The 13894-nt window shown below is 43.1% G+C and overlaps 2 protein-coding genes across 2 annotated transcripts in view; both read right to left on the reverse strand.

Moving 5' to 3' along the window:
- gpr158a (G protein-coupled receptor 158a) overlaps positions 1–1638 on the reverse strand; it is a gene marked incomplete at both ends in the record, with an annotated part of 62677 nt that extends 61039 nt beyond the window's left edge. The window contains one exon of the mRNA XM_080050296.1: positions 776–1638. Within this exon, the coding sequence (XP_079906422.1) occupies positions 776–1638 (863 nt within the window). The remainder of the gene's footprint in view (positions 1–775) is intronic.
- Positions 1639–7102: 5464 nt separating this feature from the next.
- On the reverse strand, positions 7103–11438 carry LOC307267703 (patched domain-containing protein 3-like; the record flags this gene model as incomplete). Its single annotated transcript, XM_080050085.1, has 4 exons — positions 7103–8694; positions 8902–9047; positions 9653–9774; positions 10719–11438. 4 exons carry the CDS (start codon positions 11436–11438, stop codon positions 7103–7105), a joined length of 2580 nt encoding a protein of 859 aa, XP_079906211.1.
- Between the last annotated feature and the right edge of the window lie 2456 nt (positions 11439–13894).

Consider the following 13894-nt stretch of genomic DNA (forward strand, 5'->3'; position numbering starts at 1 on the left):
AAATACCTGTACTCACCTTAAAGTTGGCATACATCTACCTTACATCAAGCTGTAGTTCTATGATAAAAGTAAAGGCTTTAAAGGTGGAGTCAGTGATTCTGGAGAACGCTTGTTGACAAAATCAATTTCTGTCAGAATCAGTGAATATCTCCTCACAATCCACTACCTGTCAGTAGGCCTACTGACTAGTCCAGTCTTAACTCTTAATACACTGGCTATAAACGGGTATGCTATGTAAACAAGGTGGCTCAGACCGATACCACCATAGCTATAGCAGTATTTGGCTTCAACACTTATTTAAATAGTGACCTGCTTATTGTCTCATTTGCTACAGCTAAAGACACAGTAGTAGCATTGTTGTTATGATGGGTTGTTCAGAGTGCCTTTGTTTATATACCCGTTTACAGACCCTAAGCTGTGAAATAACACTGGATTTTATTTTCAGTGTGCGCACACAGTACACTGTACATAATGAAAAGATTCAGATTTTGACAAAAATTGAAACTGACAACACGCATTCTGCAGAAAAGTTTACTCCACCTTTAAGCCCGCAGGTTTAGGTCGCCTAATTAGGTAGGATTGGAGATGTAGTGGTTGTTAAACGTACCTGAACTTAGCTTTAAGATTGGTGTACACCTTCCTCACTTGTAGTTTTATAATACAGGTAAATGCTTTTAGGACATGAAACCAGAAGTTTTTTTTTTCTTCAGCTTCTCCTTTACCAGCATTTCTATTAATACACCAACAACATCACTGCTCAGTTTCCACCACCAACCTGAATTCAGGAGCCAGGTTGGGCTTCAGGCCGTAGAAAGCAGCCGATACCGTCAAAAGCCAACGGGGAACAAAATTCCCATTTTCACACTCCAGGTAGGGCTCTGACCATTTCACGTGCTTCCTGTCCGGGATGAAACTCTCTCCTCTTCTTAGAGAATTATCAACTGATCTGAAGTCTTGAGTCAGCACCCTCTTATGGAAACTGGGCTTCTTCTTCCTGTCTTTGACGCCGTGGTACCACTCTGTGTCTGCGGTGTGGTTGTGCAGGTGGTGGTGGGCCACGCTGGAGAGATCCTGGAGAACTATCTCTCCACCTGCCCTGGTGGCTTGGAGAAGGAGCACCGAGGGCCCCCCTTCCACCTGCACTGACGGATCGGTGTTAAAAGTGACCACAGCCCGGTGAATCTTGGCGTCTCCCTCCAGCATGCTCCTCACCAGGGCATGGTACCATTCCATATCTCGCCGGATGTGCTGCTCCCTCGACCTGTTGGCTTGCAGGATCATGTTGAGGAAGTTTGTGGCGTGCAGCACCGTATCCAGCACGCTGCCCATGGAGTGATGCGGAGGGGTGCCTCCTTGTTGCTGTGGTGACCGTCCCCGCAGTGAGGTGAGCTCGTAGCGCCGCGAGCAGTTGGCGTGCTTTAAGGTGCTCGAGTCTCCGGTGTGAAGGAAAGCCGTGACCACCCTGGGGAGATGCTCCTCCGACGTCTCCCCGGTGGGTGGGTGCCGACGGTGCGTCTGAGCGGCGCCGTGAATCGCCTCCCGTGCTCCCGATGTGATATCTGACCAGTCCGTGTATTTATGGTTCGATCCGATCACAAATCCCACTTGCAGCAGCAGCGACAGCCGGAAAACAGCCATCTCGTCCACAGACGAGACGATAGTGTGGATTGCTTGCTGCTCGCGATCACACACAGTGTCGTTGCTGGGCGGGCGTGCTGTGAAAAATCCCACCAAATTGCTCCGCTAAACCATGTCTTCACCACTTGTAGGATATTTCTTGCAATAGCTCCACGCCTAGGCTATCTTCTTGAAAAAACAAGAAGCTTATGAAAGGGGGGAAACGAAAGGAACTCCCCTCGCTGTCCTCACCAAATCCCTTCTTCTTTACAGATGCTTCAGCTTGTTGATGTGGAGTATCCGCTTGCAGCGCGCGCTCTCTCTCTCGCTCTCGCTCACTCTCTCTGTATCTCTCTCTCTCGCTCTCGCTCACTCTCTCTGTATCTCTCTCTCTCTCTCTCTCCCTCTCTCTCACTGTAGACAAGACTGTCTTAGCTGTGCTGTGCGGCTGACGTTCTCCTCCTTCGTGCAGGCTACATAGACTGAATCAAAACGAGAAAGCAAGGGAGGGGTAAGGAAAGGGGCAGGCAGGTTATTCTTATATTATATATTTATTGTTGTCGGAGGCACCGCGTCAGGGAGCCCTCTCTCACTTTGATGACAAACGCACTCCGCCCTCTCCCGACCACAACAAGCATTAAGTGTCTATGGGCCTACAGAAGCCACGAAGAAGAGACACATTAGGAGCCGGACGTCTTCTTCTCTCCCCTCCATCATCTCAAAGCGCCTGTGATCCACCTATGGCCCCTGCTTCTGTCAATCACACGCGGGGCAATGCTGCTCTGTGGAGCGGGGCTAGAGAGCTGTGTTATTGCTGAAGCTGATGGATCAGTTTTAAGGGAGCTGTCCAGTGCTGAAACCAATACAGTTGATTGCGTCAGATGATTTGTCCAAATGAAGCACTTAATTTAGATCAATAGTAGGCCTAATGGATTGGTTCTCAGGTTGTCATTCAAGAGTCGTTTTTTTTAACTTTGATCATTGTAAAAAAAAATATATATATATTATAATTTAAAAAAAATCATCAGTGTAATAGCCTTGAACTAAGGTTAAAGATTGTTTTGTTGAATTTAGGTTTGTTTATATTTTAATTTTATTCAAATTTGAATGTTTATTTTGTTCATATTTTTATTTTCTTTAATGTCTGCGATGCTCAAAAGTAGTAATAGGATGCAGCATTACTTATCAGTAAGTCTCTTCAACATTAAAGTTCATGGAAATAACAAGCATCAAAACTACATTTAGAAATATGTTTTTCATGTATTACATCACCTTGTTCCAACTGAACTATTGCAGCCAATCAGAAGAGCCCAGAAGAAAAAACCAAATATCCGTTGTAACTTTTGCAGACAGTGGTCTCCGATTACTCTGGTGAAGAAGCTAATAGGTTTTCAGACCCTTTAAGAGAAATCATAATATAGCAAAGTCATTTTAGTAACACTTGAATGGCTGGTGATGTTGAAGAAACACATTAATGCCCGTTGGTTTGAGATGAGAATTTAAACAATCATGTCATTTTTGTAGTCCATATAATTCTTTGCCACAGTGTCTATACACAATCGACAAGAGTCTGAGATAAAACTGGGCAACCATTTCTTCAAAGCTTGGTGACATGGTAATTCAGTCATGCCTTCCCTTCAACCTCTAACATGTTTCTAATCTATAAACGCATTTATTGTGGAGTCAATCTGATGTTCTTTCATGCAATAGCCAAAAAACTACACTAAAACGATGAGAGGGAGAGGGATCTGATCTATGCCTTTACTTCATCACCTATCTATCAGTCCCTCTCTTTCGTATTAGTTCATAGTCTAAGGTTGTACTGCCTGTCTGTCTGTGCTGGGTGTAGGGGCATGTCACGTCACGCTCTGTGGGCTAGAGGCATCTCGTCCAGAGGAAGACAGGCGTGACGGAGGGTGACAGAGCTGAGATTTGGCCCTCATGCCGCAGGGCCACCGCCGGGGATTCTGGGAGTTGGAACCTGAAGACATCCTGGATTTATTTGACCGACAGGCAACCCAGCAGCTCCCCTCACTGCACCAATGTAGAGAAAACAACTGGGAAACTCTGCACAACTATGCGGTCAGTATATTAAGAGAGAGTGACTTGTTTTAATTGTGTCAATTTGCTTTTCAAGTTAAGAGCTTCGCTAGAATAGAGCTGGAGCATCAACAGATATCAAAGATGCCAGCTTGAATTTTAGGTGCCAACTGTTATTTGTCTGATATGTGACTCATTTGGTTCTTAAAAACATCCTGAAAATGCCTTTATAAAGCTTGTACATAGTTTTTTTTTGTAATAAACTGAAATTAAGGCTGCATCAGTAACAACATAAATAAGTTATAACTCTAATAAGTTAAATATTGCATATACATATGTAACATCAAAAATGTTAATGCAAAATATAATTATTCTAATGTGTAATGTTATGGATAAGTTGAACATTTTACTCTATTCACTTGCAGTGTCCCACCTTAAATCATTTACTGAAGTTAACCATCAATATCTATGATTTTATGTGTCATTAGACATAACCTTCAGAAACCTTATTTTCTTCTTCCATTTTAATGTCTATGTTGTTGCCACTAAAATGCTGCACTGAGGGGCGGGGGGGGGGGGGGGGGGAGCAATATAAAAACATCAGTCCTGAGCAGATAACGGTGACGAAGACGGACACAGCACCTTCGTTGGAGGTGTGAACATTCTGCATGTGAAATGGGTTCTTAATGTTAATATGCAGCCAGCTGGAGACCCTGATATGTCACAGACACCAATCACTGGAATTGAGAAATTGTGGCATAGCTTAATTGTGTGCAATTTAAAATAATGCATTCCAACCAAACGGGAATATCAAATTTAGAATTGCTTCACATGACAGCTTTGATAGTAGCCTGGTTCTACCAGACCATCATACTTCATTTCATTTGTACAGAAGGTCTGGAATCGCTCAATTGACAAACGTTAACTCACTTGAAGGCGGGTGTCTGTTGAAGTTTAAAACTATTGGATCTGCCCAGTGCCACTCTGGACCTGCCAACCAACCATGTCATGCGCCGGCTTCTGAGCCACTCCTTCTGTTAGCTGATTGGACCGGCAGAAATCTGTCCGTAGAAAACCTAAAAATATACCGCACACCCAGACTGACTACTGATGGGAAATGAAAATTGAGCGGAAGTAGTAGGCGGGCGGTGCCAGGCTACTTTGATAGCGCTGTTCTGGAAGATCTCCTCTGTAAGGTTTCCTTATGCTTCTGAACTGAATTTAAGGACAGCAATGTTGTTACTTGATATCATTTTTATATGTGGAAATCAAATGTACAGATTTGCGATTGTTGTTTATCCAAATTATTTATGCAAGTGGCACCAGAGTCAACCCAAGGCAATTCAGTGTTAAAGATTTAACCAGTTCACAATGACATGAAGATGATACCCACGTCAGTTGTATTGTGGTGTTTAAATGAAAGATTCCACCACCATGTGATATGTGCAAAAAATCACATGTAGAATGTTGTATACATAATACAGATTGGTCACTGATCTATTTGTCACATTTCTGCCTATAAAGGAAATGTCAGATATGAAAGTGTCCCTGTTTATGAGTTGCAGGTGGCCTAGTTAAGTTAAGAGAACATTGATAACAAGCTTAAATTGCACAATTTTACGATAAGTTGCCTAACATTTGCCATTGTACATTAATCATCATAGTATTGTTTAAAACATGTTACTTGCCTTGCAGCATGGCATCAAAATGTCCCATGTATTCGTTTGATGTTAGAATGAGTTTGAAGTGTAATAGAACAACTGTATTTGATAGTCAGCTTCTGAGCAAGTCAGTTTTCTACAAAGCAACAACACACAAAGCATGACAAACAATTCGGTATGAAACTGAACCCTTTATTGACCAATGGAAAAAATATAAATTAACTGATTAATTTATTAATTAATTCATAAATGTATAACATTTTAATTTAAATCAGAAATATATTGAGGTACATGTAGAAACTGTATTTACAAGATAGTCGAGTGATTGAATTGTATGCAAAAATACCTATTTACAAAATCACTGAACATTGTCAAAGACTCATCTGTTCAGCTTTCAGTTTTTTTTGTCTTGCACCCCCTTTGGACAAAAGCGGTAGTGTTTTGACTACACCAGCCTTAGGGGCACTTTACACGGTGAAAACGTGAGTTTTCCCGTTTTTGGTTTAAAAAAAAAACCCGTTCAGACACAATTTATCTGACATCTTCACCCGTACACAAAGTTTTCAGAGGAAACGGGCCGAAATCGCTGAAGTAGCAGCCATGCCAAGCCAATAGTCAGCGGTGACACAGCCTAGTAGATAGCTCTTCCGGCACAATTTGATGCATAAAACCTTACTGTAACCGAAAATTAATGCCACTAACGTTCATAAAGCGGTTGGTGTAAGCTTGGGGTTACAAATATTGTAAAAGACAAGCTTTCTGTCCTCTTATTTCACCGCATTGAACTCGGAAAAACAGCAGACTTGCTGATAGTGAAGGGGCTTCGTGAGCGGATATTTTCCTGTTAGGCGTACTTCAAAATAAAAGTCAACTCACGTGTGTCCAGCGAAATGCTATGAATGTTTAGCCAGTGAAATGCTTTTACTGTGAAGCCGTAGCCTTAATGCTCCTTTTGTTGAACAGTAGCCTAACTTAACCGCTGCACGCTGATAGTGTTTTTTTAATGTAGAGCCGTGTCCCTGGCATATAGAAGTGACACACGTTTATTTAGCTAGAAAAACAGGCAGAGCACAACTCTTTCCCTATTTGCTTGTAGGAGCGATTGGTGGCACGATAACAAATGCATCAGCAACAGCACAACGTCCATGAGCACAACGAATACAGCTCGGTGATCCGCCATTGTTGTTGTTGTTTTCCAACTGGCGCACGTGGACCTACAAAGACGGCGCATGCCTATTTATATATCCAAACGCAATGCGCATGTGTGAGGGTGGAGCCGTGACGTCAGCGTTATCAGGGGAAATGGTTTCGGTGTTTACAGGAAACCAAAACCGTTAAGTTTTCCAAAAAATCCTCCCTCGGAGGTGATCTCAAAAATCTGCGGTTCATGCCTGCGTTTGCGTTTGCGTTTGCTGTTTTCCTGTAAATGATATAGTGCAACCGCAGAAATTTTTCTGCGTATGCACCGTTTTGCGTGGCCGTGTAAAGTGCCCCTTAGTTCCTGGGTGAGCGTACCCATGATGACAAAGGCATAAAGAAAAACTAAATAAATAGCCTATAGCATTCTTTGCACTGATGGTCTTGTTTGCTGTAACATGTCATTTATGATCATCAGAGAAAAAAAATTGACTGTTTCAGAAATATTAAAAAGTTCCTCATAGCCCCTTTAACATATATACATGTTCCATGTCGATATTAGCAACACGCTTTTTGAATAGGAAATGTTGGTGTTAAACATCGAACATGCCAAACAACCTACACCATGATCAGCATTGTAACAGGGGTCATAGTCTGCTGCTTTTTATAATCGTCTTCCCTTTACTATTCTCATCTTTGCCTGAGCGGCAGGTGAATAGCGCCAGAATTACCGGAATGAAAATGAGTCCGTGCAGCATGCCGATACTGATGACGAGAAAGAAGATCTTAAAAAATGTCCTGAAGGTGTGGAATTCAGACGTGGCCAACACCGACACCCCTAATATGGTGGACAGGGCCCCTTGCAGGATGGGATAGCCCAAGTTGGAGAGGGCCTCCACTGCCTTGTCGTCGGGACTCTGTTTCTTGCTGGAAGCGAAGGCGTAACCCACGTGAGCGGTGAAGTCGACAGTGAAGCCGATGCAGACGGTGAATATGATCATGGATATGGAGTCCAGGCTGACGTCCCATAGCACCATGAAGCCAGTCACTCCGGCGGTCACTGAACAAATGGAACAGGTGACCCAGAAAGAGCACAGGGGGTTTGGGATCAGCAGGTAAGAGACCACCAGCATCACCGCCGTGATCACAGCAATGTTCTTAATGGTGCTGCTGACCACCACGTCGTACTGGTCGTAGAAGATGAATTTCTCATTGTACACTAATAAAGAATATCTGCACTGGGCTACGGTGGCTTTAAGACCTTCGAGCATGTGCATCTCCATGCTGGCATTGGCAATATCAACAGTCTGGATGAAGAATCTCGATACGGAGTTGGTCAGTCCATACATGGCATCTATTGTCATATTCACGTCTTGTTTGAAAAAAGGGAACACATCCAAAAACTCAGATAGACTTTTGTAAAAGGTAAACTTATGTTCTATGTTTAAATGTTTTTCTTGTGCATATGCCAAAAAAGAGTCCAGCCAGGATGTATAGACATCCCCGTTTACAAATGGAAGCTCTTTAAAGGCGTCCATGCATCCCTGAAGGCCGATCCTCATGAACTTATCCCAATACGGAAAGTCATCACTCCTTACTATAACCATCACAGATGGTCCGTAATCAGAAAAATACTGCCTATCTTTCCCGGTGAATATCGTAACGTGCGAGTTATCAGCTGCCAGATCATTCAGCTCAATCCCCTGTTGCACTTGAAAACATCCATAAATACTTGCGGATAAATATACGATGTAAACAATGATTACAACTCGCTTGACCCAGGAGTTAACCAGAAACGGGCCGTAGTAGTCCTTAAAGAAATCACTCACTGGTTGTTTCTTCTCTGCTCCGGACGCGATATCATAGTCGCCTCCCACGCAGCAGATGTTATACGCCTCAGAGCGATGAGCCACCTTCTCTGATGGCACTTTCCCGCAGGTCAGCCAGTGCCTGTTGCCGGCTTCCCTTCTGCCGTTAAGAGCAAGAAAAGCTCCGAAAAAGGTGATTGTGTAGATGTAACAGAAGACAATGGAGGTGCTGGTGTACACGCAGAACCACTGCACGGCTGGGAAGTCTGACGTGACTCCTATGGAGAACTTGAGCACGTCGGTCAGAAAGGTGATGGTGATGGACATGACGGCTTCTTTGTAGGAGTGAGCCATCCGCTTTGGCACCGGCTCCTTCACGTCGGTGTGCTGCCAGTCGGCTATCAATATGAACATGTTGTTCAGACCGATTCCTGGAAGAAATTTTAAAGTGATAAAAAATGTAACCACCGTTTGGAGGGTAACTTGTTGACATTTCGGAGACTTCTAACATTTTTACAAGATTTTTAATGTTAAGACATAAAAAAGGCTATAAAACAAGATGGGATGCCTTAAAGTATATGAGGCTGTTGAAATACTGCTCAGTGATCCTGGCTGCGTAATGAGACACTCTTTCTCACCAAGTATCAGGAAAGGAGAGTTGGCGACTGTAATAACAAAGGGCACGCCGATGTAAAGCAGCAAGCCAAAGGAGGAGACAACAGCCAGGCCAGAGGACAGGACACCGAAAACAGCCACCCACACTTTGTTCCTCACATTGTCCAATCTGCCAATGAGGTAGATACAGGGGGTTGTTATTGTAGCACTACAGTGTATGTAACTAACTTACAATATACTATAAGTGAGGACCATTTATACGAACAGCAAATGTGGAAACCAGTGTTAAATACAGGACAATGATAGATGCTTACATTTAAAGTAGTCAAACCAGACCCTCCCAAAAAAAATGTGTTGACAATAAAATCTGAGCACGATATTTAACTAAGTTTTTAATGTTTTTTAAAAGGTACAGTGTGTAATAAAAGGTGTATTTTGGCATCCTCTAGTGTTAAAAAGTAATGCTCTGTCTTAACCCTTCCCTTTTCTGAGAATTTACAGAAGCTACGGTGGCCTTCAAGGACAAGAAGCTAGTTACTAAAGATGGCATCATCCATCACTGCCTCAAGTCTTTCCACAATATCAAGTGATAAGGTGAAGATGTAGTAAGTTACTTATTCTATAGTACTGCTTCTTCGTCTTCCGACAGGTGCATTTCATGTAAAGATTATTTCATTTTAAATTGCCACATGGTCACCTTTCGTGCATCAGTCACTTTGATAAACAACAGCTCTGCGTGTCTGGCTGTGTGACAGTCACTGCTCACTTCTTTACCTGAGGCAGGATACGACGGAGAAGGTGATAGCGCAGGCATACGTGATGAGGAAGAGGGGGAAGCCATCTGTGGTGTGACTGTCAATCTCCTCCTGCTTGGATTTGGAGGTGTAGTAGGACACCTGCAAAGGAGTAAGGCAGCAGGCTTTACACATGGTTGTCACAACAGCAACACAAGCAGTGTGACAGCACAGCTTGGGATCTCAAGACAAAGAAGCCTTTTACCAAACCAAGTTATCTCTAAAGTGTGTAGATACAGACAGAGAGCAGACTAATATGTTTAGAGAATGCATCTATAAGCTTGTTATTTTTTTATTGCCAGTTACAAAGCACTTATTGGAGATACTGAGCTAATTCTACTCTTAAGGCGAGACACAGCAGGCAAAAACATTGTTCTCTTTCAAACACTGGTCAATTCTGCTTCCATAACAGTCTTCTTTCATACTGGTATAAATTAAACTGGTATTTCATCTTTACCAGAATAATCTGTGCCAATTAGATAGCAGTGTTTATTGCAAGCAACTTCAGAACATTTGATTTGTCCTGTTCCTCGTTGTATAGCTACCCTAGCCTAACTTCAGTACCTTAAAGCTATAGTGTGTAACTTTTTCATGTAAATGAATGTCGGTTACATTCAAGCCATCGCCAAATGAATTGAGACAAAGTTGATTAAGCCTATCAGCTCAACAATACTCTCTGTATTTCTCAGTAAGGCAGCATTTACACACTGGTGTCACTCCAGAAGTTACGCACTATAGCTTTCTCTTACAGTGGCTGATCTTTTTGCCGTTAAAACCTGAAACATCTTCCAATGAGTCCGAGCCATTGGTAGCCTACACTTTCAAAGTCTCGTGGGACCTGTAGTTATTGAATGCTACTTCGATTATCATTGATTACACATTATTTTAATTTTACCACAAAATAAAGTTGAAAATATAAATGAAATTGGATAGGACGCCTTATGAATATGTTCCAGCTTCTGAGAAAGACCAATGAAAAAAAAGCAGCTGTGTGAGAAGATACAAGTATAAGTACATAATAGTATCAGTAGCAATGTGATACGTACCTTAATGTGTTTGCTTTCCGTCTCATCTGAGAAGAGTTTTTTAAACCCTCTCAGCCATAATTTTGCGGCGCCAGCTGTGCTCTCCTTCCTATCTAAGTAGTAGGAAAGTTTCACAGCCTTAGCACTTATGACTGAGCTATTGGCATCCGTGGTGACCCCGCCTAGCACAGAGCCCAGAAAAACCGAGCTGGATCTGTGTGAATATACGGGGAAGGTGATGCCGGTTCCATTGGTTTGACTGGAGCTGACGATTTCCAGGATGATGTTTGAGACACATTCTCCATTGGCTATCGCGCACAACTCATTGAACCCAAGCGTCCCATTGTACACAGTGATATTAAGGATCTTATTGTTGAGTGTGAGGATGTCCTCGAAGGCCGGATTTGCTAATATATTTGATTCAGTAGCAGATACTGCGATGAGGGATGCGTAGTAGCCCTTGTCATACAATCGCTCTTCTGAAAACATGGTGTCATTGTAGGGCAAGTTCTCCTTGATAAACGCCCGTGTTGCCTTCGAGGGTCCTTTCCTGGGTGTGAACTGCCGTTCAAAGTCGTTGTCCTCCCTGTCCTTGAGAAAAGTGAAGCCTCCTCCGAGCACTGCCGACAGTACGAGAGGAATCACAAAGAAGTAGAAAGGGTAGGAGCCTACGAGGGAGCCAAGTTTTTCAAAAAGGCCCGACAGGGACTTTGAAATGTTGTCTGTGCGCATGCAGCCCATCTTCACACACGCAGGATTTGGTTGGCAGTGGCATAACATGTGGAGGAATGGCATCCTTTTAAAGGCTGTGCAGTTTACAGCACTCCTAGCACACCCGTTTTACGAGGAAGCGGCTGAATAAAGGCTTGATAATTACCCTTGTGCCAGGAAAAAAAGCAAATCGTATTAAGTGTTACTGTAAATCCAGCGCTATAGCCTACGTTTAGGCTATAAAAAGATAAGAAAAGGACAGAGACAGGTCACTTAAACAGAGAAATGAGGAAATTAAGTTGGACTTTGATTCAACTTGCAGATACTCAATGGTAAAGATTACACGTCAAATAACTTTACAGGTATACAGGTGTGTCGTCATTAAGTAGGCTACATACTATAAGTATGTAGCCTACTTCTGTCCTGCCGTTTGATTGGTGTGGCTTTTGAGGACAATTGACCTATATTGATGACCCCGACAAGAGGACAAAGTAATAAAGATCTTTTTGCACAGCGTGTTGGTTTCAAAATGATGGGGATTAAAGTTTAACTGCTGTGAATTGTAAATGCAAAGCCACACATCTACTGGCCACATTAAGTTCACTTGTTCCACGTCTTGTTGGGTTTTTGGAGGTTTGCACTCTAGGAACCCTACCTGGGGTTACCCCAAATACAACTGTCCAAACATATATGTTAATCCAAGTTAGTTTCTACAGAAGACGAGAACAGCTCTACCTTCAATTATTTTTGAATGCCTTTTTCTCAAGAAAACAGTCATTTGTTTTTGTGAGATAAAAAAAAATTAAAGTTCTTATTAGGCACTTTAAGATGGTAAACATTTAGCAGGAATAGATTGTTTCGAATTTTGAATGCTGTATCTGCCAACGCTACCGCGGTGAACTGAAACACTGTCGTATGAGAAAGCAAAGCTTGGCAGGCGTAGCAACATACTGCGAAGGGTCTGGGGGTTTAGCGAAGAGTCAATTACAAGAATATCTTGAGTGTTGGCAGCGACAGGCGGCCTTCATGTATCAACTCTGCCCTCGACATGTAACGTTTTAGCCTGAAGTTCGATGGGATATTTGGGACGAGAGTCCTGGAGGGTCGCTTTCACACTTTGGCAGTTAACCCCGTCAGTCAGCTGTCAATCCCAGCCCGGCCGAGTCCTGCGAGACCCAGGCTCATATCTCATTTCACCCAGATCCATCACGGGGTCATTGATTTCTCATTCGCAGAGTGAGAAATGGATTGTCTTTCCTTCATCGCGCAGGCAGGAGAAGATCCCGGCAGACGGACAGACGCCACCTGCCTTCAATGTAATCTGCTTCAGGACCCTTCAGTTGTTTTGTTCCCCTTGAATTGAATCAAATCAATCAATGCTTCATTTTTTTTTGCCTGTCTGCTTATCAAAAGGCTGTTAACAAAAGATAGGTGCCGATGCCCGTATCGTTCAGTCCTGAGCTTGCATCAAAATGCAAATGAGTTCAATCCAGCAACAATCATCTGTTGGTGGCGAGCTCCCGTTGACACCTTAATCAGCTCTCTTTTCTCTCCTCCTCCTCCTCCTCTTCCTCGCCCTTCACGGAGGTGCGTCGGGCTGTGAATCAATGTCAGAGGTAATTAGCAGGGATTGGGAGGCCTCGGGGTGAACACCATGTTGAAATCAAGCCCCAACCTCAGCGATTTTTACCGGCATCCAATAAGGAAGTGACCTACAACTATAGTAACCAGAAAGTGCCACTGGGGGTGGCGCCAAGAGAGCAGTTTTTCTTTGACTCACTTGTTAGATAGGCCGTTTTCAAAGTCTTATTAAACCTATTTACAGCCTGGGCCACAAAAACATATTAGTCTGTATGTTTAGGTCATATCTCCATGACAACACTGAGTGGGGTGAATTTTTTTGGCCCACGCTAGTTTGTATTCTTTTGGAGGTTAAAATGTATTGGCGCAATCTCTTGAGTGACAGCTCTCCGCCCGTTGTCCCTCACTTTGCCTCGGAGGTATACGTCAGCTATCTCCCTCCCCCCGACGTGACGTCGATTCCCCTTTTCGGCAAGAGGAGTGAGGCGGAGTAAAAATCTCACAAGATGGTGACGCGCACAAACCAGGATTATTGGATGCCGTGTGAATAACTGAGGTCAGCCCGGATGCTACATCCATATTATTTACTATCTATGGTTGAAATGCGTTGCTTGGTTGTCTGGCTCTCGCTACCAGAAAGAAAGCATTGATCCTGGAGAAAAACGCCGCACTGTGCAATAACACTGTCTAAAAAAAATGACAACACACAAACACATGTATGACAATGTAGTGACAAGTCCTACACTTTAGCTGTTACTGGCTGTTACCATTAGGCTACTGTTTATGATTGCATTATTGGTCACTTTGTTAGTGCATGACTTCCAGTATGCCTTCCAAAAAAAAACAAATTAATTTACAACAGAAAGACGCCGGCCGACACAATAGACCACAATATATCACAGATA

This window comes from Ammodytes marinus (assembly GCF_949987685.1).
Source record: "Ammodytes marinus genome assembly, chromosome: 21".
Classification (NCBI taxonomy): Eukaryota; Metazoa; Chordata; class Actinopteri; order Uranoscopiformes; family Ammodytidae; genus Ammodytes; species Ammodytes marinus.